Here is a 22965-nt window from a genome sequence, read left to right as displayed (position 1 = left end):
ACACAGAGACAGGGGACACCCCACCACCTTGCCCAACGACTATAGCAGCATCTCTTGACATTGTCTTAGTTGTAAAAAAAATTTTTCACAAATTTCACAATGAATCATTGCCAAATTTGCCTTGATAATAAGTGTATTGTTGCCGGTGATGGTGGACTGTGTTGCTGTGGTGGCCAGAGCGCAGAGTCCGGCGTCTTGCAGGGTCTCTGGCGGGCCATGGACCCGTCCAGGAGCTTCCCAGCCAACGGTCAAGAGGCCATGCTCAAGGTGAGGTTCCTTGTCGTGTTTACGACAAGAAATTGCCCGAAACGCATTGCGTAATAGTGGCTTTAGGCATTGTATGTACTAGCTCTACCTATATAACAATCCATTAATGTAACATCACTTGTATGTATGTACCTTACCTGAATAAACATATTTATTTATTTATTTATTTATTTTATATCTCTTGGTCTGTGCAGTCCCGACCTTAGTGTGGTCAATGTTGAGCCCTCAGGTGTTGATCTTAGTGTGGTCAATGTTGAGCCCTCAGGTGTTGACCTTAGTGTGGTCAATATTGAGCCCTCAGGTGTTGACCTTTGTGTTGTCAATACTAATAATTGGTGGGGAGCATCATGTAGCAGCGGGCTACGTGATGCCCAAATCCAGACTTACGGGAAGACTTTGAGAACCTCCCTGTTAAGACCATCAATGATCTAGGTCTGTGGATTACACCGACCATTATAACATTTTGTGATGCAAGGGACGCATACAACATGCAAATGTTGATTTAGAAGTTAAACATCTATGGTTTCTCCACCGCAACCACTAGGTAAGCAGGCTGATTGTATTATATATACACAGACACTGCACCTTACATGGTAGGGTGCTAGATACCCTCACCTCATTGAGACAACAGTACTGGCTTCCTCAAGGTTGCTAGACAGTAAAATTCATAATAAAATCTTGTGTAATCTGCTGGAGGTATGACGCTTTGGTATTTTTTTATCCGGGACCTCTACCACTCCCTTACGAACAAGTTGTCTACCTTCGTCCCTTCGAGACCATTGGTGTAGACTACACAGGAGCCGAAACACTAACAAGCACTAGGGCCAAAATCCCTGTGAAGGCATACATTTGCCTATTCACCTGTGGCACTACAAGAGGAATACACTTAGAAGTGACTCCAGGTATGAGTGCAGAGGCATTCATACAGGTCTTTCGCAGGTTTGCTGCCTGTCGATCCTGCCCCAAGTTGATGATCTCGTACAATGAATCTAACTTGGTGGCAGGAAAGCATGTCTGGGAGAGGTCTGGAACCACCCAGTGGTATGCACTGGCCTGAACCAACAGCAGTGTCATTAGAAATTTATACCCCCCCTCCCGCAGAGCACCGTAGCATGGAGGCTTCTACAAGTGAATGGTGTGAACAGTCAAACGTCTTACGAAAACCCTACATCAACAAAAAATCGAACTCCAGGAGCTCCAAACCGTTGTCACAGAAATTGAGTCTCGGGTCAATAACCGACCACTGACCTACCTCTCCGACGATAACTCGGAATGTGAGTCATTAAGTCCATCTCCTTTGATGTATGGAGGACTTCTTGCCCCTTTAGCGTCCATTACTGACGAGAGACCTTAAGATCCTTTGTATGATGGAGAGAGCGACTTGGTTCAGAGTTACAAACATCTATCCAGAGTAATTAGTCAGTGGAATGAAGTTCGGATCCCGAGAGTATCTGACTGCTCTGAGGAAGTATCACTATGGGGCAAACAACCCCTCCAATAGAATTCAACCTGTCGATATTGTTCTGGTGGACAGTGACGGCCAACGCTCAGAGTGCCCTCTAGGAAATATAATCTCTGTCCATCCAGACAGCCAGGATATCTTGAGAATAGTGAAAATAAAAGATTTTCCCAAAAAAAAGAAAGAAAGTAAAAGAAAAGAAAGAAAGATTGCCCGAAATGCTATGCGTACTAGTGGCTTTATGTATTGTATGTACTATCTCTATCTTTAAATCCAACATTATGTATGTAACTCAATGTATGTACCTTTACCTGAATAAAAAATCTGAATCTAAATCTAAATCTAAAATGCAGAGGCACCACTAGTCTCAAGACATTAGAGAAATTAGTTCCTTTGGGGTTAGCAGGAAATAAAGTCACCTAATGACTTCCCACCCCTACAGCTCCAGTATGGGAGATCTGTCCTATAAGAACTGTCGCACAATAGTGCAAAATGAAACTTAAACAATATTACCATAATTCTGACGAGGAGCAATGAAGTGATCGGGAGCCATAAATATCGAACTTCGACCCGTGTTTCTCCTTCCCCAGAATTATGTGGGAAATTTCCACATCATATACAATCTCTAAATTATGTGAGCCATTTAACAGTCTCCATGGTGTAGTGGTAAGACACTCGCCTGGCGTTCCGTGAGCGCTTTGTCATGGGTTCGTATCCTCGCCAGGGAGGATTTACTGGGTGCAAATCCTTAACTGTAGCCTCTGTTTAACTCAACAGTAAAATGGGTACTTGGTTGTAACAACGATTCTTCGCGGCAGGGGATCGTATTCCAGGGACTTGCCCGAAACGCTACACGTACTAGTGGCTGTACAAGAATGTAACAACTCTTGTATATATCTAAAAAAAAAAATCTCAATTATAACAGCCATAAGATGTTGTTAATTTACATTAGTTAATCATAAAAAGATAACAGAGAATGGGAGAAGCAACTACGATCAGATTTCTTCACAAATTTCATCTAACTCGTAGCCTGGGCCTCGTAGCCTGGTGGATAGCGCTGGGCCTCGTAGCCTGGTGGATAGCGCGCAGGACTCGTAATTCTGTGGCGCGGGTTCGATTCCCGCACGAGGCAGAAACAAATGGGCAAAGTTTCTTTCACCCTATGCCCCTGTTACCTAGCAGTAAATAGGTACCTGGGAGTTAGTCAGCTGTCATGGGCTGCTTCCTGGGGGTGGAGGCCTGGTCGAGGACCGGGCCGCGGGGACACTAAAGCCCCGAAATCATCTCAAGATAACCTCTCAAGAAGATAACTAATGTTCCACCAAACATCTTCCAGCCTCAGAACTGGTAAGACAATAAACCAATTATTGCTATTAATCATACATTCAAACACAATATGAGATTATACAAAACCCTCCTAACTCTTTTGGCAAGAGTAAGGAGGTTAAGGAGTAGTGCTGCCGAGCTTCCTCCTCGGCACCTGAAGCTGATGAGGAGGAAGGAGGGGACAGTGTAAACAAAGCAGCCATATTAAGTGTTGTTGTGAACTAGAGCAGACAAGAGAGCTTCCCACAGTGACAACAGAAATTGACTCCCAGAGAGTCCAAGAGGGCAGTGCAACTCAAAATAGTTGTTATTTACCGCCGAGACTACTCATCTTAAGGACTTGCACTAAGGAAAGTGCCAGTCTGGTTACTCTATTAGCTCAGATCAAATTGGCCAATTATTTTCTGTGCTGGGATAATCGTTACAAGGCATGATAACACCACCCACAAGAGTAAGCCTCATTATAATAACAATTTATATTAATGTGTAACACCTGTAAACATATGTAGTCATAAGATATTGCGGTGTATGGTATTACCAGGTGAGTGTGAGAACATTTTTTTTTTTTTTACTTTTATGTTTACATGCAAAGCATGCAACTGAAACACAATATAAACACAGAAAACATAACAGAACAAAATAAAACAAGAGAGCACCGGCCAGAAGGGCCGACAGCAGAGTACAACAAAACACAAACATGATAAATTCATAGAAAAATACAGCACACATCAAGACACAAAACATTATACAATGGCAAACAAGCAAGCACAGTAACAACTCAAAACAAAAAACACTGCATAAAACAAAATATACCTATACTATCCGCCCTGCAACCAAAGGGCGAGGCCAAAATAAACAATAATAATAATCAAACAAACCAAACACAACAACATACATGCACTGGCCTGAAGGACCGAGAATAAAACACAAAACAAGACAATACGCACAGCACACAACAAGCCATGAATAACAACAAAAACAACAACTACGGTAAGTGTACATGCAGGCCCGTGAGCCTGTCCGGTGGGAACCGCATATTGAACGCCTCCCAAAGCAGCCCATCGTCCAGGAGGCTCGACCCAACACCGGGGGCGCCATGCGGACCGGAACCCTGGCAACAAACACCCGCAGACATGGAACCCACACGGTGTCCCTCCGGACGCGAGTAACCGCCACCCTATCCCATAAACCCGGAACCCGTCCATCAGAAAAATCCTCCGGCCGGGCAAACAGCAGGAACTCGGCAACCCGGGCCTCCAGGTCCGCAAAGGTCAACACCGCAGGAGGGGGCCCGGCAGAGGGCATCACCACAGGGGCATCAGCGGCCACGGGCACACCACCAGACGACTGCAGGGAATCACGGCGGGGCGGATCCTTACGTAAAGTCACCACCAGGTCACGCCCAGCACCAGCATCCGCACCATCCCTGGCAGCAGAAGCCACCACACCCCATAGCGGAGAGCCCCCGGACGGGGAAGAAACAGGAGACACACCCGAGACACGGGCATCAGCACCAGCAGGCACATGAACCTCTGCCACCACCACCCGCGGAGACAATGACTCAGCCGGATCCACGCCGTCAACACTAGAAGACCCACAGTCACCGAAGTCCCCAACATCAGCCCAGGCCGTAGACGAACGCCTGGAACGTTTGGGCTCCGGCCGGATATCGTCAGAGCCGGAAGCGGACCCAGAAACACGGGCACCACCAGCCGGACGAATCGACACCCGACGCAGAACGGCAGCAGCCTCTACCACAGGGGGAACCGGACCACACACAGCAAGAGGCACCGCAACCACCCCATCACCCAGCACAGACGGCGAGGGTGCAAGGACCAGGACAGACGCAGCAGAGGAAGAACCGGAAGACGAGGGGCCCGAGCAGCTGTCAGACGGAAGAGGCTCAGGAATGGCAGACGGAAGAGGCTCAGGAACACCAGCCGGAACAGGCGGAGCACCAGGTGAGGACACAACCACCGGAGGAGAGGTGACAACAACAGGGGGCGCAACAGGCAGAGCAACAGCTGAAACAGAGGGCACCTCCTCAGCCGAAGAGACGTCCACATCCACCGAATCATCCCCCCACAGGAAGTGGCGGAAAATCCTCCTCACTGAAGAGATTCACTGGTTCCACGGCAGGCGCAGAACAGGCAGCAGCCTGATGGCCCAAAAGACCACAACGATAACACGTCTGCGGCTGGTGGGCATAAAACACCCGAACGTTGTACCCCATAAGGCGCACAGAGGACGGAATATCCGCCTGGAGTCTCATGCCCAGGGTGTGAATGTTAGACCTCACACCCTTAAGAGGACTAGAAGACACCACGTTCACCCTCACACTAACTACCGTGCCAAACCGGCCGAAATACCACCGTAGCAGAGCCTCTGGAAACTCCAAGGGAGCCCCATGCACACTGATGTAAGTAAGTGCACCACTTCTATCAGAGAGGGTTACAGTGCCCTCACCATCCGGCAGGGGTAGTGTCCGCCCCTCGTATCGCCGGAGAAAATCGCGATACGCCACCTCCTTTGTGAACTTCACCATCGCCCTATGGGCCGTTTTCCAACTCGACCCCATAAATCTCAAACACAGGGACAGAGAGCATTTCACAAGCCAGCGCAATCTCCGGGTAACCAGCCCGCACAGAGAACTCTAGTCCCACAGACTGAGCCCGGACGACAGGGGGTAGAGGGACCCCCATCGTAACGCCACGTCAGCACAGCCGAGCAGAGACACACCCGCCCCCAACCAGCCGAAAGTGGCAAACAACACCAACTGCTGGAGCGCCGAAGCAACACGTATGTCCCCTACCGAAGCTAGGGCCAGACTCCTTGTGAGAACATGAGACATAGTTGAGCTGGCCACACTAGAACCACCCAGACGCCATTAATCACTGGAGTGCACGTGTCCAAGAGTATCTGATGTGTGATGACCAGTCAACACTACTGAAACATCTGAGGCCAATATATACATTAGTAGATTAATTTAACTTCTTAGCTAAAATCTACCATTTAATTACAGTAAGATTACAATATAACCCCCTCCCCCAAACAAAAACGTGTGAAGGGAAGTTTACTGGTGACAATAAATTATAAAACACAGTCCACTTAGAAGTAATAAATTCAATCTCCTAAAATACTAATAAAATAAATCACTGGTGGGTTTCCCTATAGCATGGTTTACATGAGTGTTGCAGGTGTTGACGGAGGACGTGGTGTACATGAGTGTTGCAGGTGTTGACAGGGGACGTGGTGTACATGAGTGTTGCAGGTGTTGACAGAGGACGTGGTGTACATGAGTGTTGCAGGTGTTGACAGGGGACGTGGTGTACATGAGTGTTGCAGGTGTTGACGGAGGACGTGGTGTACATGAGTGTTGCAGGTGTTGACGGGGGACGTGGTGTACATGAGTGTTGCAGGTGTTGACGGAGGACGTGGTGTACATGACAGTGTTGCAGGTGTTGACGGAGGACGTGGGGTACATGCCAGTGTTGCAGGTGTTGACGGAGGACGTGGTATACCTAAGTGTTGCAGGTGTTGACGGAGGACGTGGTGTACATGAGTGTTGCAGGTGTTGACAGGGGACGTGGTGTACATGAGTGTTGCAGGTGTTGACGGAGGACGTGGTGTACATGAGTGTTGCAGGTGTTGACAGGGGACGTGGTGTACATGAGTGTTGCAGGTGTTGACGGAGGACGTGGTGTACATGAGTGTTGCAGGTGTTGACAGGGGATGTGGTGTACATGAGTGTTGCAGGTGTTGACGGAGGACGTGGTCTACATGCCAGTGTTGCAGGTGTTGACGGAGGACGTGGTGTACATGAGTGTTGCAGGTGTTGACGGAGGACGTGGTGTACATGAGTGTTGCAGGTGTTGACGGGGGACGTGGTGTACATAAGTGTTGCAGGTGTTGATGGAGGACGTGGTGTACATGAGTGTTGCAGGTGTTGACGGGGGACGTGGTGTACATGCCAGTGTTGCAGGTGTTGACGGAGGACGTGGTCTACATGTCAGTGTTGCAGGTGTTGACGGGGGACGTGGTCTACATGCCAGTGTTGCAGGTGTTGACGGGGGCCATGGTGTACATGACATCAGTGTTGCAGGTGTTGACGGGGGACGTGGTGTACATGACAGCAGTGTTGCAGGTGTTGACGGAGGACGTGGTCTACATGACAGCAGTGTTGCAGGTGTTGACGGGGAACGTGGTGTACATGACAGCAGTGGTGCAGGTGTTGACGGAGGACGTGGTCTACATGACAGCAGTGTTGCAGGTGTTGACGGGGGACGTGGTGTACATGACAGCAGTGTTGCAGGTGTTGACGGAGGACGTGGTGTACATGACAGCAGTGTTGCAGGTGTTGACGGAGGACGTGGTGTACATGACAGCAGTGTTGCAGGTGTTGACGGAGGACGTGGTATACATGACAGCAGTGTTGCAGGTGTTGACGGGGGACGTGGTGTACATGACAGCAGTGTTGCAGGTGTTGACGGAGGACGTGGTGTACATGACAGCAGTGTTGCAGGTGTTGACGGGGGACGTGGTGTACATGACAGCAGTGTTGCAGGTGTTGACGGAGGACGTGGTGTACATGACAGCAGTGTTGCAGGTGTTGACGGAGGACGTGGTGTACATGACAGCAGTGTTGCAGGTGTTGACGGAGGACGTGGTGTACATGACAGTAGTGTTGCAGGTGTTGACGGGGGACGTGGTGTACATGACAGCAGTGTTGCAGGTGTTGACGGAGGACGTGGTGTACATGACAGCAGTGTTGCAGGTGTTGACGGAGGACGTGGTGTACATGACAGCAGTGTTGCAGGTGTTGACAGAGGACGTGGTGTACATGACAGCAGTGTTGCAGGTGTTGACGGAGGACGTGGTGTACATGACAGCAGTGTTGCAGGTGTTGACGGAGGACGTGGTGTACATGACAGCAGTGTTGCAGGTGTTGACGGAGGACGTGGTGTACATGACAGCAGTGTTGCAGGTGTTGACGGAGGACGTGGTGTACATGACAGCAGTGTTGCAGGTGTTGACGGAGGACGTGGTGTACATGACAGCAGTGTTGCAGGTGTTGACGGAGGACGTGGTGTACATGACAGCAGTGTTGCAGGTGTTGACGGAGGACGTGGTGTACATGACAGCAGTGTTGCAGGTGTTGACGGAGGACGTGGTGTACATGACAGCAGTGTTGCAGGTGTTGACAGAGGACGTGGTGTACATGACAGCAGTGTTGCAGGTGTTGACGGAGGACGTGGTGTACATGACAGCAGTGTTGCAGGTGTTGACGGAGGACGTGGTGTACATGACAGCAGTGTTGCAGGTGTTGACGGAGGACGTGGTGTACATGACAGCAGTGTTGCAGGTGTTGACGGAGGACGTGGTGTACATGACAGCAGTGTTGCAGGTGTTGACGGAGGACGTGGTGTACATGACAGCAGTGTTGCAGGTGTTGACGGAGGACGTGGTGTACATGACAGCAGTGTTGCAGGTGTTGACGGAGGACGTGGTCTACATGACCGCAGTGTTGCAGGTGTTGACGGAGGACGTGGTGTACATGACAGCAGTGTTGCAGGTGTTGACGGAGGACGTGGTGTACATGACAGCAGTGTTGCAGGTGTTGACGGAGGACGTGGTCTACATGACCGCCAGCCTCAACGCTGAGATCCGCGCCACACAGCGAGGGAGACGCCGCTTCCACCTCGCGCGCCAGACCTTCTCCCCTCAAGGGTACGGCCTCGCCTGCACCACCGGCTCCCCCTTCAGGCACACGTTCGAGGCTCTGTGAGTTTCCTAGTGCTTTTCTCTTTTGTTATGTATATATATGTATAATGTCGGCTGTATCTCTCTCTCTCTCCCTTTGTTTTAAACTAAGACTAGAGTTCATAAATAGTGTCAAATGACATACCTGGTGAAACTGCAAGTAAGAGCTGTTATCCTACCTTAGCTTATCTCAAGCTTGCTCTTAGACACTCCTGTATTTCAAGAGTCTGCTAATATGCATCAGTAGGAATAGCCATTATTCAATAACAACGTTAGGAACATTAGGGTAACAATCATATAAGGAACAGGATGAGCCTGTAGCACACTGTGTGCCAGAGTCTTGATGTGATCAGTTGACCTGATCTTCTGTGTATCAACCTGCAGTGTGAACAAGTTCCAGATGCGAGTCAGCCTACCTGGCCTGACTCGCATCTGGAATGACCACTGATGGAGTGATGTTCTTGAGAAAGGCACTTCTAGCATGAGACTGTTGAAGGTTGAGAGCTTAGTTGTACTTTGAGAATGTTGACCTAGTACACAACAGTAAGACCACCAACGTCACGACGGTGTTGCAGGCTCTGATGTTCAGACCGTTCCCACCAGACTTGATCAAGACCAGAGATAAGCCTTCTTGCCCGTCTGTCTCTTTGTCTAACAGTCTGATGAATGATGCGGGGCATGTTGTTGTTGTTTAAGATTCGCTACCTGGAACAAAAAGTTCCAAGTAACACGGGCTATGGTGAGCCCGTAGATAGTCTGATGCGGGGCAGGCGATCCAGGAAAGGGGTGCATACCCTACTTGAGAGCGAACTTGTCCTTCCATATAAGGTTTGGCAGCCCTTGGTGTAAAGGTGTGAGATGCGCCGACGGCTATTAGTCCCCCCCCCCCCCCCCCCCCTCTCTCTCTCTCTCTCTCTCTCTCTCTCTCTCTCTCTCTCTCTCTCTCTCTTTCTTTCTCTCTCTCTCTCTCTCTCTCTCTCTCTCTCTCTCTCTCTCTCTCTCTCTCTCTCTCTCTCTCTCTCTCTCTCTCTCTCTCTCTCTCTCTCTCTCTCTCGCTCTCTCTCTCTCTCTCTCTCTCTCTCTCTCTCTCTCTCTCTCTCTCTCTCTCCTTTCTCTCTCTCTCTCTCTCTCTCTCTCTCTCTCTCTCTCTCTCTCTCTCTCTCTCTCTCTCTCTCTCTCTCTCTCTCTCTCTCTCTCTCTCTCTCTCCATTCTCTCTCTCTCGCAGCAGAAGACAGCGAGTCACTGTGAGGGGTGAGATCTCGGAGTGGCGAGGCGCCACCAGTGGAGTCCCTCAGGGTTCAGTCCTTGGACCTATACTGTTCCTGATATATGTAAATGATCTCCCAGAGGGTTTAGACTCGTTCCTCTCAATGTTTGCTGATGATGCAAAAATTACGAGGAAGATTAAGACAGAGGAAGATAGCATGAGGTTACAAGATGACCTAAACAAACTGAAAGAATGGTCCAGCAAAGGGCTACTAAAGTTCAACCCAAGTATATGCAATGTAATGAAACTAGGTGGAGAAACTAAAAGGCCAGACACAGGATACCGAATGGGAGATGAAGTCCCTCACGAAACGAACAGAGAGAAAGATCTAGGAGTTGATATAACACCAAACCTGTCTCTTGAAGCCCACATCAAAAGAATAACATCTGCGGCGTATGCGAGGCTGGCAAACTGTCAGACTTCATATTGTAGACGGCCTATGACGTCATTCCCACAGAGACCGGCAGTGGCTGCTCTCAAGTGGAGGCCACCAGTATCTCACAGACCTTGGGCCGGGTAGGACCTCGGTGCTTCACCAGTATCTCACAGACCTTGGGCCGGGTAGGACCTCGGTGCCTCACCAGTATCTCACAGACCTTGGGCCGGGTAGGACCTCGGTGCCTCACCAGTATCTCACAGACCTTGGGCCGGGTAGGACCTCGGTGCTTCACCAGTATCTCACAGACCTTGGGCCGGGTGCTTCAGAACTATCATATTTACATTACTCGATAAAGTCCTGTGAAGCGATCTACAGTGTGTCTTTCTTCAGTCCCAGGCAAGTTCCAATCAACAACCAACCAGGCACGAATATAACATCAGAACAGCCTTCAGGAACCTGTGTAAGGAGTCATTCAGAACCTTGTACACCACATATGTAAGACCAATCCTGGAGTATGCGGCCCCAGCATGGAGCCCGTACCTTGTCAAGCAAAATACGAAGCTGGAAAAAGTTCACAGGTATGCCACTAGGCTAGTCCCAGAACTAAGAGGCATGCCACTAAGTTAGTTCCATAAGTAAGAACATCTTAGTTTCAGACCATCTGGTCAAGATGTTTACCTGTTTGGCCAACATAGAACTTATTACAGTGTTACCTGGAATTAATACACACACACATCCATTGCAGCTATCTGGGAAATTTTTAATGAATTTATATCAAGATTCTTAAATGTTACATTGATTCCTGACATTGTTTTAGTAATTTAAGAATTTTTTTGAAAGGATCATGAGATGTAGCTTTATGATACTCTCAGTATTGTATTATCCTTTCTTTTTCAAATTAAATAAAATGTTATGAGCAATATGGCTGCCATATCAATATATGACGTAGGGTATTTTATTAATAAATGATTCAGGGTATTTTTTAAACTATACCATGTGGTACTTGAGGAGTGCCTATATGAGCTCCAATAGACCTTGGAAAATAGTTCAGTTTCAGTTTTAGCTTTTTTTTCCCGAATTCGGTAAACAAAATAGTGGAGAATGGTGGTTTAATGGCGCGCCATTTGTCACGTGTGGCCACGAATGGGGTACATAGTTGCCACAAACGGCCATATAGTTGCCACGAACGGCCACATAGTTGCCACGAACGGCCATATAGTTGCCACGAACGGCCACATAGACTATATTAGGCACTAATTTCATCATCAACAAGATTAGGACTTCATATCCTTTTATGTAGTCCTGAGTTTATAGATGGACTCAATATGGACCAAGCAGTGAGTTCTGAGTCCATGTTAAGTGTATAGTGAGATAACTGGTCCCTCACAGTCCATGTTGAGTGTATAGTGAGATAACTAGTCCCTCACAGCAGAGTCGACGTTGTATCTGTCAGCTCTCTCCTGCACCCACAGGCTGGGCAGGATGGTGCAGGCTGGGCTGGTGAACAAGTGGGTGAATGACGAAATGAACAAACTTAGGAGGAAAAGTTCCCAAGTGGAGGTGGAGACACAAGACGTTATCACCCGGGCCCTCTCACTCACCCACATCCAGGTGGGTCACCCACATCCAGGTGAGTCACCCACATCCAGGTGGGTCACCCACATCCAGGTGAGTCACCCACATCCAGGTGAGTCACCCACATCCAGGTGAGTCACCCACATCCAGGTGGGTCACACACATCCAGGTGAGTCACCCACATCCAGGTGAGTCACCCACATCCAGGTGAGTCACCCATATCCAGGTGAGTCACCCACATCCAGGTGAGTCACCCATATCCAGGTGAGTCACCCACATCCAGGTGGGTCACCGACATCCAGGTGGGTAACCGACATCCAGGTGGGTCACCGACATCCAGGTGAGTCACACACATCCAGGTGAGTCACCCACATCCAGGTGAGTCACCCACATCCAGGTGAGTCACCCACATCCAGGTGAGTCACCCACATCCAGGTGAGTCACCCACATCCAGGTGAGTCACCCACATCCAGGTGAGTCACCCACATCCAGGTGAGTCACCCATATCCAGGTGAGTCACCCACATCCAGGTGAGTCACCCATATCCAGGTGAGTCACCCATATCCAGGTGAGTCACCCACATCCAGGTGAGTCACCCACATCCAGGTGAGTCACCCACATCCAGGTGAGTCACCCACATCCAGGTGAGTCACCCACATCCAGGTGAGTCACCCACATCCAGGTGAGTCACCCACATCCAGGTGAGTCACCCATATCCAGGTGAGTCACCCACATCCAGGTGAGTCACCCACATCCAGGTGAGTCACCCACATCCAGGTGAGTCACCCACATCCAGGTGAGTCACCCACATCCAGGTGAGTCACCCACATCCAGGTGAGTCACCCACATCCAGGTGAGTCACCCACATCCAGGTGAGTCACCCACATCCAGGTGAGTCACCCACATCCAGGTGAGTCACCCACATCCAGGTGAGTCACCCACAACCAGGTGAGTCACCCATATCCAGGTGAGTCACCCACATCCAGGTGGGTCACCCACATCCAGGTGAGTCACCCACATCCAGGTGAGTCACCCACATCCAGGTGAGTCACCCACATCCAGGTGAGTCACCCACATCCAGGTGAGTCACCCATATCCAGGTGAGTCACCCACATCCAGGTGAGTCACCCACATCCAGGTGAGTCACCAACATCCAGGTGAGTCACCCACATCCAGGTGAGTCACCAACATCCAGGTGAGTCACCCACATCCAGGTGAGTCACCCACATCCAGGTGAGTCACCCACATCCAGGTGAGTCACCCACATCCAGGTGAGTCACCCACATCCAGGTGAGTCACCCACAACCAGGTGAGTCACCCATATCCAGGTGAGTCACCCACATCCAGGTGGGTCACCCACATCCAGGTGAGTCACCCACATCCAGGTGAGTCACCCACATCCAGGTGAGTCACCCACATCCAGGTGAGTCACCCACATCCAGGTGAGTCACCCATATCCAGGTGAGTCACCCACATCCAGGTGAGTCACCCACATCCAGGTGAGTCACCCACATCCAGGTGAGTCACCCACATCCAGGTGAGTCACCCACATCCAGGTGAGTCACCCACATCCAGGTGAGTCACCCACATCCAGGTGAGTCACCCACATCCAGGTGAGTCACCCACATCCAGGTGAGTCACCCACATCCAGGTGAGTCACCCACATCCAGGTGAGTCACCCACATCCAGGTGAGTCACCCACATCCAGGTGAGTCACCCACATCCAGGTGAGTCACCTTCCCTTCACAATATCACATTATATAACTGCTTATTTGCTCTGCTAATTGTTCTCTATTTTTGAGGAGGAATCCAACAGTGGGCCCCAGACTGTGGGCCCTGTCTGTGTGGGGCCCAGACTGTGGTCTGTGTGTGTGGGCTCCAGACTGTGGTCTGTGTGTGTGGGCTCCAGACTGTGGGCCCTGTCTGTGTGTGTGGGCCCCAGACTGTGGGCCCTGTCTGTGTGGGCCCCAGACTGTGGTCTGTGTGTGTGGGCTCCAGACTGTGGGCCCTGTCTGTGTGGGCCCCAGACTGTGGTCTGTCTGTGTGGGCCCCAGACTGTGGGCCCTGTCTGTGTGGGCCCCAGACTGTGGTCTGTGTGTGTGGGCCCCAGACAGCAGGCCCCAGACAGTGGGCCCCAAAGAGTGGGCCGCAGACATTGGGCCCCAAAGAGTGGGCCCCAAATTGTGGGCCCCAGACAGCAGGCCCCAGACAGCGGGCCCCAGACAGCAGGCCCCAGACATATTTGTGGTATTTTTAACTTCCTAACTCCCTAAAGTAAAGATTTATCTACTAAGATAACAGCAACTTAGCTGTCTACAGTGACTGATGTAGGTCCACTGATCCAGTGACCACTAGGAGACTGCTGGTGTCTTCATGGGGTAGTGGACTGTATCTCTTCTCAGTGTTCCCCAGGCGGCTCAGTCTCAGGCTGGTCCAACAGCAATGGGGCTGCTTTCATTTATCAGTCTCCGTGGTGTAGTGGTAAGACACTCGCCTGGCGTTCCGCGAGCGCTGTGTCATGGGTTCGTATCCTGGCCGGGGAGGATTTACTGGGCGCAATTCCTTAACTGTAGCCTCTGTTTAACGCAACAGTAAAATGTGTACTTGGATGAAAAAACGATTCTTCGCGGCGGGGATGGTATTCCAGGGACCATAGGATTAAGGACTTGCCCGAAACGCTACGCGTACTAGTGACTCTACAAGAATGTAACAACTCTTGTATATATCTCAAAAAAAAAAAAAAAAATTACCTGTCCGATCACAATCATCACTTTACCACTTGGTAAAAATTTATGAGTATGTAAAATGCAGCAGCGCTGATAGGGGTTACAATTTTGTTTAGCCAATCCTTTTGATCTGTTATCTTGCCACATGTGTATTATATCATAAACAATGACAAGATATTTTCTTCTTTATAGCTCTCAATTTATATATTGCAAATGTATACTTTAATTTGACTTTAAACAATTGCAATATATCAAATATTTGTTAAATATTGATTAAACTTGTTAGTATACTTTTATTTTAGTGGCAAGTAATTTACTTACTGAGGAGAGCTCATAAGCCGATGGTATAACCGCACCTACAATATTAATGGGGTTAGTGGCACGAAGATATTGGATCCAATCTTCATTATTAAACCACCAACATCACTAATTTTATTAAGATGTAGGTACGGAGCTGCCTTATTCTGCAAAGACTTAGCCCTCTTGATGGACCAGAGCGTGTAGTGTTGTTCACTACTGTTGTTGAAGTGGTGTTGTAATGGCGTCTGTGAGACTCCGTCGGCACTTGCCTTCAGATGGCAGGTGTGGCTCACACTCCACTCACAACTTCTGTACCTTTCATGCTCCTTGAAAGATAAAGGCGTCCCTCGGGGTGATAAGCGCCAGCCCCGCGCCACACAGTAAACACTGCGTTGCACAACCAAAAACTCGGCCCCCAACTAAAACACAAAGTTCATCCAGTGCCCTCCGGAAGAGTAAAAGCAGCTACCCACCACGACTGAGGGCACACCAGGAGCCCACCACGACTGAGGGCACACCAGGAGCCCACCACGACTGAGGGCACACCAGGAGCCCACCACGACTGAGGGCACACCAGGAGCCCACCACGACTGAGGGCACACCAGGAGCCCACCACGACTGAGGGCACACCAGGAGCCCACCACGACTGAGGGCACACCAGGAGCCCGCCACGACTGAGGGCACACCAGGAGCCCACCACGACTGAGGGCACACCAGGAGCCCACCACGACTGAGGGCACACCAGGAGCCCACCACGACTGAGGGCACACCAGGAGCCCACCACGACTGAGAGCACACCAGGAGCCCACCACGACTGAGGGCACACCAGGAGCCCATCACAGCTGAGGGCACACCAGGAGCCCACCACGACTGAGGGCACACCAGGAGCCCACCACGACTGAGGGCACACCAGGAGCCCACCACGACTGAGGGCACACCAGGAGCCCACCACGACTGAGGGCACACCAGGAGCCCACCACGATTAGGGCACACCAGGAGCCCATCACGACTGAGGGCACACCAGGAGCCCATCACGACTGAGGGCACACCAGGAGCCCACCACGACTGAGGGCACACCAGGAGCCCATCACGACTGAGGGCACACCAGGAGCCCACCACGACTGAGGGCACACCAGGAGCCCACCACGACTGAGGGCACACCAGGAGCCCACCACGACTGAGGGCACACCAGGAGCCCACCACGACTGAGGGCACACCAGGAGCCCACCACGACTGAGGGCACACCAGGAGCCCACCACGACTGAGGGCACACCAGGAGCCCATCACGACTGAGGGCACACCAGGAGCCCACCACGACTGAGGGCACACCAGGAGCCCACCACGACTGAGGGCACACCAGGAGCCCACCACGACTGAGGGCACACCAGGAGCCCACCACGACTGAGGGCACACCAGGAGCCCACCACGACTGAGGGCACACCAGGAGCCCACCACGACTGAGGGCACACCAGGAGCCCACCAAGACCCACCAACTCCCGTCACCTCTCAGCCAAGCCGGCGACAGACAGCGTCACCCCTGCCGGGAGAACCAGCCAGAAAACTTAAAATCTATCAACTATCCTGTGACCCAAGGTGATATGTATGCCAGGCGTCGTAACAACCTAGACCGTTGAATACGGATGCCAAACGGCAGTATCAAATCCAAAATCGAAAACAGAACGTGACCCGGCGGCTCCCAGGCAGAGGAGGTCTCCGACCGTCCGCGCGGCGTCAAGGATGAACCAGGACTCAACCGAGGTGTATCACCATGAGGTGGAGGAGTATTGTTTACTGGCGTGACAGCGTCTATACACTAATACGATCCACCCCGAGGCGAGTATGAATGCCTTGCCTGTCTTGGGAGAGGTTTGTTTGCTCGATAAATAGGCATGTCTGGTCCCTGTGCTTTCATAGACCATGTTACTCAGATGTTATGCTATAATTTTGGTGGAAATTTTCCACAACGTTCTCTGCGAAGGCCCCAGATAGGGCCCCTGTCTGTAGAGCCCCCACACAGAGAACTCTGTCTGTGAAGGATCAAACAGACGGCCCAGTCTTTGTAGGCCCCAATCAGAGAGCCCTGTTTGAGTAAACACTAGAGATCCGTGTCTGTGTTGGAACCAGACAGAGAGCTCTGTCTGTGACCGGGCCAGACAGATTCCTGTCTGTGTAAACACCAGACAGAGAGCCCCGTCTGGGTAAGGACCAGACAGAGAACCCTGTCTGTGAAGAGACCAGACAGAGAGCCCTGTCTGTGTAGTGACCAGACAAAGAGCCCTGTCTGTGTAGTGACCAGACAGAGAGCCCTGTCTGTGTAGTGACCAGACAGAGAGCCCTGTCTGTATAGTGACCAGACAGAGAGCCCTGTCTGTGTAGTGACCAGACAGAGAGCCCTGTCTGTGTAGGGACCAGACAGAGAGCCCTGACTGTGTAGGGACCAGACAGAGAGCCCTGACTGTGTAGGGACCAGACAGAGAGCCCTGTCTGTGTAGGGACCAGACAGAGAGCCCTGTCTGTGTAGTGACCAGACAGAGAGCCCTGCCTGATCTGATCCCAAGAACAGAACAGTGAGATCTCCCTGAAAATGTTCATCTCGAATCATTAACGAGTTGTCTGCTTGGTTATAACTGTTTCTTCTTAACTCTTCTAACTTATCAGTCTTGGTATAGTATAAATATTGCTATCTTCTCAGTCTTGGTATCACAGTTTGGTAATGTTTATGTTTTCCCACCTTCTCAGATTTCTCAACATTTCTGTTTTGCTAACTTTTCTGTTTTGCTCACTACTAAACTTTTTGGTTCGTAACTTCTGGGCAAACTTCAGTTTTGGTAACTTTGTTTGCTTGGAAACCATTATAATACATTTATTACCGGGATGTGTTCCAGGGGGCGTTCATCATCCTGGTGTCCGGTACACTGTTAATACCGGGATGTGTTCCAAGGGGCGTTCATCATCCTGGTGTCCGGTACACTGTTAATACCGGGATGTGTTCCAGGGGGCGTTCATCATCCTGGTGTCCGGTACACTGTTAATACCGGGATGTGTTCCAGGGGGCGTTCATCATCCTGGTGTCCGGTACACTGTTAATACCGGGATGTGTTCCAGGGGGCGTTCATCATCCTGGTGTCCGGTACACTGTTAATACCGGGATGTGTTCCAGGGGGCGTTCATCATCCTGGTGTCCGGTACACTGTTAATACCGGGATGTGTTCCAGGGGGCGTTCATCATCCTGGTGTCCGGGTTCCTGGTGTCGACCACGGTCTTCCTGCTCGAGTACAGGAGACGCTCAACCGTCGACTTCACCACAACAGTGTATTGACGACTCGAGTATTGTTGTGTAATGACTTCCCTTGTTGTTTGTTGAAGCTGTAGTTACTTCTCTTGTTGCGTGTTTGGTGAAGCTGTACAGTGCTCACTGCTTCATAATGATCAATAATATATTTGTTGTTATAGATAGTTGTATTATAATCATATTTGCGTCAATATATATATATCTTGCTTGCATATTATCTTGATGGTAGCCTGACTGTCTTGCCTCTATATTATTAACACTAGCTGGCGTCACACATGTTCCCAACATACAAATGGCAACATAAAATGATCTGATGTTCCCATCGCTGAAAAAATAAGAGGAACAGTTAAAAAACGAAATGAAACAAAAAAATAAAATAAACTATACTCCCAAAATGAAAGGTATGGTAAACAAGACAGCATAATACACTCAGAAATCCCAATAGCGTGATATACCAACTGAATAAATCTACAAGGGCCGTGATGAGGGTTCTTTGTGTGTATTGAAGTAAGGGCGAAGCGGTGCAACCTGTCCTCTTAAAAAGAACGTCGCTTTTGGCCGTTTGCCGAATTTGGACGTAATTTGAAAATGAAAAAATATTGAAAATAAATTTGGGATTTTTTTTTCAACACCAGTAAGTTAAGGGTCCTCTGATAGGTTAGGTGGGCAGGAAATTCTCATAATGTTTCAAAACGTTATGAAAAACATTAATTTAAAGTGTCCTCTTATAACCTCTGCGCGTACGCCGGACGACTCAAATAGAAAACGGAACAGTACGTCACTTTTGTGAGTCGATTTCATTTCAAATTATGTCCAAATTTAGCCATAGCCGCGCATACCAGCCAAAAGTGACGTTATTTTTAAGAGGACGGGTTGGTAGAACAGGTTGTTGACGGAGCCCGGGTGCATGAGGGTACTTGTGTAAAACACCAGTTTGTGTCTCGGAGAGATTGCAGGGATCCATGTGAGAGAAGTAGCAATCCCGGTTCCAATTCTTATATCATGTCGTGGCGCAGTCGATTTAGGTGCATCTGGTATAATCCTGGAGGTAAGTTCGAACCCTCATCACGGCCCTTGTGGATTTAACACAACTCAATTCCAATGCAATGTCACAAAATAATTCAATCAAAATGAAAATAACTCGAAATCTATGAAAATACAATTTATCAATGCAATCAGAAAAATTGAAATGGAATGTAACATATTTAGTATAGCGTGTGTTGCTTTTACATACAACAGATGGTGCTGTTTTTTTTCAAAAAGCATGTTTTTACCTGTCACAGGTGTGGCATGTATATAATTGGTATATAAAATACGCGCACATTCGAATGTCAAAATTTCAAAGCAATCGGTAAACAGGTTTCTGAGATTTCCCTCACATGAAAACACATGAAAAACACAGTTTTTGAAAAAAAACACGTTTATACCTGTCTCAAACGTCCCAGCCATATAGTAGGACTATAAAAACATGCTCGTATGCTAATGGAACATTGTGTCAAAATTTCAAAGTAATCGGTGAAAAACTTTCGGAGATTAGCGATTTTGAACAAACAAAAATTTAAATTTTTATTTATATCGATGGTAGCTTGACTGTCTTGCCTGAATATTGAGATCATGGTAGCTTGACTGTCTTGCCTGAATATTGAGATCATGGTAGCTTGACTGTTTGTCTTGCCTGAATATTGAGATCATGGTAGCTTGACTGTTTGTCTTGCCTGAATATTGAGATCATGGTAGCTTGACTGTTTGTCTTGCCTGAATATTGAGATCATGGTAGCTTGACTGTTTGTCTTGCCTGAATATTGAGATCATGGTAGCTTGACTGTTTGTCTTGCCTGAATATTGAGATCATGGTAGCTTGACTGTTTGTCTTGCCTGAATATTGAGATCATGGTAGCTTGACTGTTTGTCTTGCCTGAATATTGAGATCATGGTAGCTTGACTGTTTGTCTTGCCTGAATATTGAGATCATGGTAGCCTGACTGTTTGTCTTGCCTGAATATTGAGATCATGGTAGCTTGACTGTTTGTCTTGCCTGAATATTGAGATCATAGTAGCTTGACTGTTTGTCTTGCCTGAATATTGAGATCATGGTAGCTTGACTGTTTGTCTTGCCTGAATATTGAGATCATGGTAGCCTGACTGTTTGTCTTGCCTGAATATTGAGATCATAGTAGCTTGACTGTTTGTCTTGCCTGAATATTGAGATCATGGTAGCTTGACTGTCTTGCCTGAATATTGAGATCATGGTAGCTTGACTGTCTTGCCTGAATATTGAGATCATGGTAGCTTGACTGTCTTAGCCGTATATTATTGTCATGGTAACCTAGGTGATTGTGTTGATTTTATATTAACATGATGGTAGCCTGAATATGCTTGTACTGCTTGTATTAACATGATGGTAGCCTGAATATACTTGTCCTGCTTGTATTAACATGATGGTAACCTCAATATTTTAGGCTTGCAAATTAACATCATGGGTAGGCAATATACTGGTCCAATCTGTATATTAACATTATGGGGGGCTGAATGCTGGTCCTGCCTGTATATTAACATCATGGTAGCTTGAATTATTGTCCTGCCTTTATACCATTATCATGGTAGCTTGAATTATTGTCCTGCCTTTATACCATTATCATGGTAGAATGAATGCTTGTTTTGTTTGTATGTAAACATCATGGTAGCCTGAATACTGGTCCTGCTTGTGCATTTACATTACAGTAGAATGAGTGTTTATACTAATTGTATATTAATATCGCGGTAAACTGCTTGATAATATCATGGTAGCCTGAATGCTTATGCTGCTTGTATATTAAAATCCTGAGTGGTAGTCCTGCTGGTATATTAATATCACGGTAGACTGCACATGTTGCTCGCGTTAATGACTGTTCTGTCTTTGCAGGCGGCCAGTCAGCGCCTTCACCCGTCGTCTAGGGTCACCCGGCCACACACCTGCCCTACACCCGTCGTCTAGGGTCACCAGGCCCCACACCTGACCTACACCTGTCGTCTAGGGTCACCAGGCCCCACACCTGACCTACACCCGTCGCCCAGGGTCACCAGGCCCCACACCTGACCTACACCCGTCGTCCAGGGTCACCAGGGCCCACACCTGCCCTACACCCGTCGTCCAGGTTCACCAGGGCCCACACCTGACCTACACCCGTTGTCCAGGGTCACCAGGCCCCACACCTGCCCTACACCCGTCGTCCAGGGTCACCAGGCCCCACACCTGCCCTACACCCGTCGTCCAGGGTCACCAGGCCCCACACCTGCCCTACACCCGTCGTCCAGGGTCACCAGGCCCCACACCTGCCCTACACCCGTCGCCCAGGGTCACCAGGCCCCACACCTGACCTACACCCGTCGTCCAGGGTCACCAGGTCCCACACCTGCCCTACACCCGTCGTCGAGGGGTCACCAGGCCCCACACCTGACCTACACCCGTCGTCCAGGGTCACCAGGCCCCACACCTGCCCTACACCCGTCGCCCAGGGTCACCAGGCCCCACACCTGCCCTACACCCGTCGTCCAGGGTCACCAGGCCCCACACCTGCCCTACACCCGTCGTCGAGGGGTCACCAGGCCCCACACCTGACCTACACCCGTCGTCCAGGGTCACCAGGCCCCACACCTGACCTACACCCGTCGTCGAGGGGTCACCAGGCCCCACACCTGCCCTACACCCGTCGTCCAGGGTCACCAGGCCCCACACCTGACCTACACCCGTCGTCGAGGGGTCACCAGGCCCCACACCTGACCTACACCCGTCGTCCAGGGTCACCAGGCCCCACACCTGACCTACACCCGTCGTCCAGGGTCACCAGGCCCCACACCTGACCTACACCCGTCGTCGAGGGGTCACCAGGCCCCACACCTGCCCTACACCCGTCGTCCAGGGTCACCAGGCCCCACACCTGACCTACACCCGTCGTCGAGGGGTCACCAGGCCCCACACCTGACCTACACCCGTCGTCCAGGGTCACCAGGCCCCACACCTGACCTACACCCGTCGTCCAGGGTCACCAGGCCCCACACCTGACCGACACCCGTCGTCGAGGGGTCACCAGGCCCCACACCTGCCCTACACCCGTCGTCCAGGGTCACCCGGGATAGACTATAGTTACAATCACACACATGTGTTGAGTGATACACTATAGTTACAACCACACACATGCAATAATAACATTCACTTATACAATATGTGTCCAACTACAAGCGGCGAGGAAAAACATTCTTAAATACACTGCATTGTATTATTGTATTTTGGTACTTATGCAACTTAATCATGCACTTAAGGTTATCATTAAACTGTAAAGTATATTCAAATAAAGTGTTGTGGCATTATTATTCCTTTGCTAACCTTATGGGCATGTTTGTGTTGCTTGTGACGCGTTGGAGAGAGCGCAGCCGCTGCCCCGCCAGGTGTTGTGGGGCTAACACAGCACCACCACCACCCCGGCAGGTGTTGTGGGGCTAACACAGCACCGCTACCACCCTGGCAGGTGTTGTGGGGCTAACACAGCACCACCACCACCCCGGCAGGTGTTGTGGGGCTAGCACAGCACCGCTACCACCCCAGCAGGTGTTGTGGGGCTAACACAGCACCGCT

The 22965-nt window shown here is 49.9% G+C and overlaps 1 protein-coding gene across 1 annotated transcript in view; it reads left to right on the top strand.

Moving 5' to 3' along the window:
- The window catches only part of LOC138351621 (glutamate receptor ionotropic, delta-2-like), a 149623-nt gene extending 126923 nt beyond the window's left edge, over nt 1-22700 (top strand). The window contains exons 10-14 of the mRNA XM_069303615.1: nt 178-267; nt 8667-8833; nt 11932-12070; nt 18276-18398; nt 21256-22700. Of these exons, the coding sequence (XP_069159716.1) occupies nt 178-267; nt 8667-8833; nt 11932-12070; nt 18276-18380 (501 nt within the window). The 3' untranslated portion in view covers nt 18381-18398; nt 21256-22700. The remainder of the gene's footprint in view (nt 1-177; nt 268-8666; nt 8834-11931; nt 12071-18275; nt 18399-21255) is intronic.
- The last annotated feature ends 265 nt before the right edge of the window (nt 22701-22965 follow it).

The sequence above is a fragment of the Procambarus clarkii genome, chromosome 50 (assembly GCF_040958095.1).
Source record: "Procambarus clarkii isolate CNS0578487 chromosome 50, FALCON_Pclarkii_2.0, whole genome shotgun sequence".
In the NCBI taxonomy this organism is placed as follows: Eukaryota; Metazoa; Arthropoda; class Malacostraca; order Decapoda; family Cambaridae; genus Procambarus; species Procambarus clarkii.
Note: the sequence above shows the minus strand (reverse complement) of the source record. Positions and strands in the feature narration are given on the sequence as shown.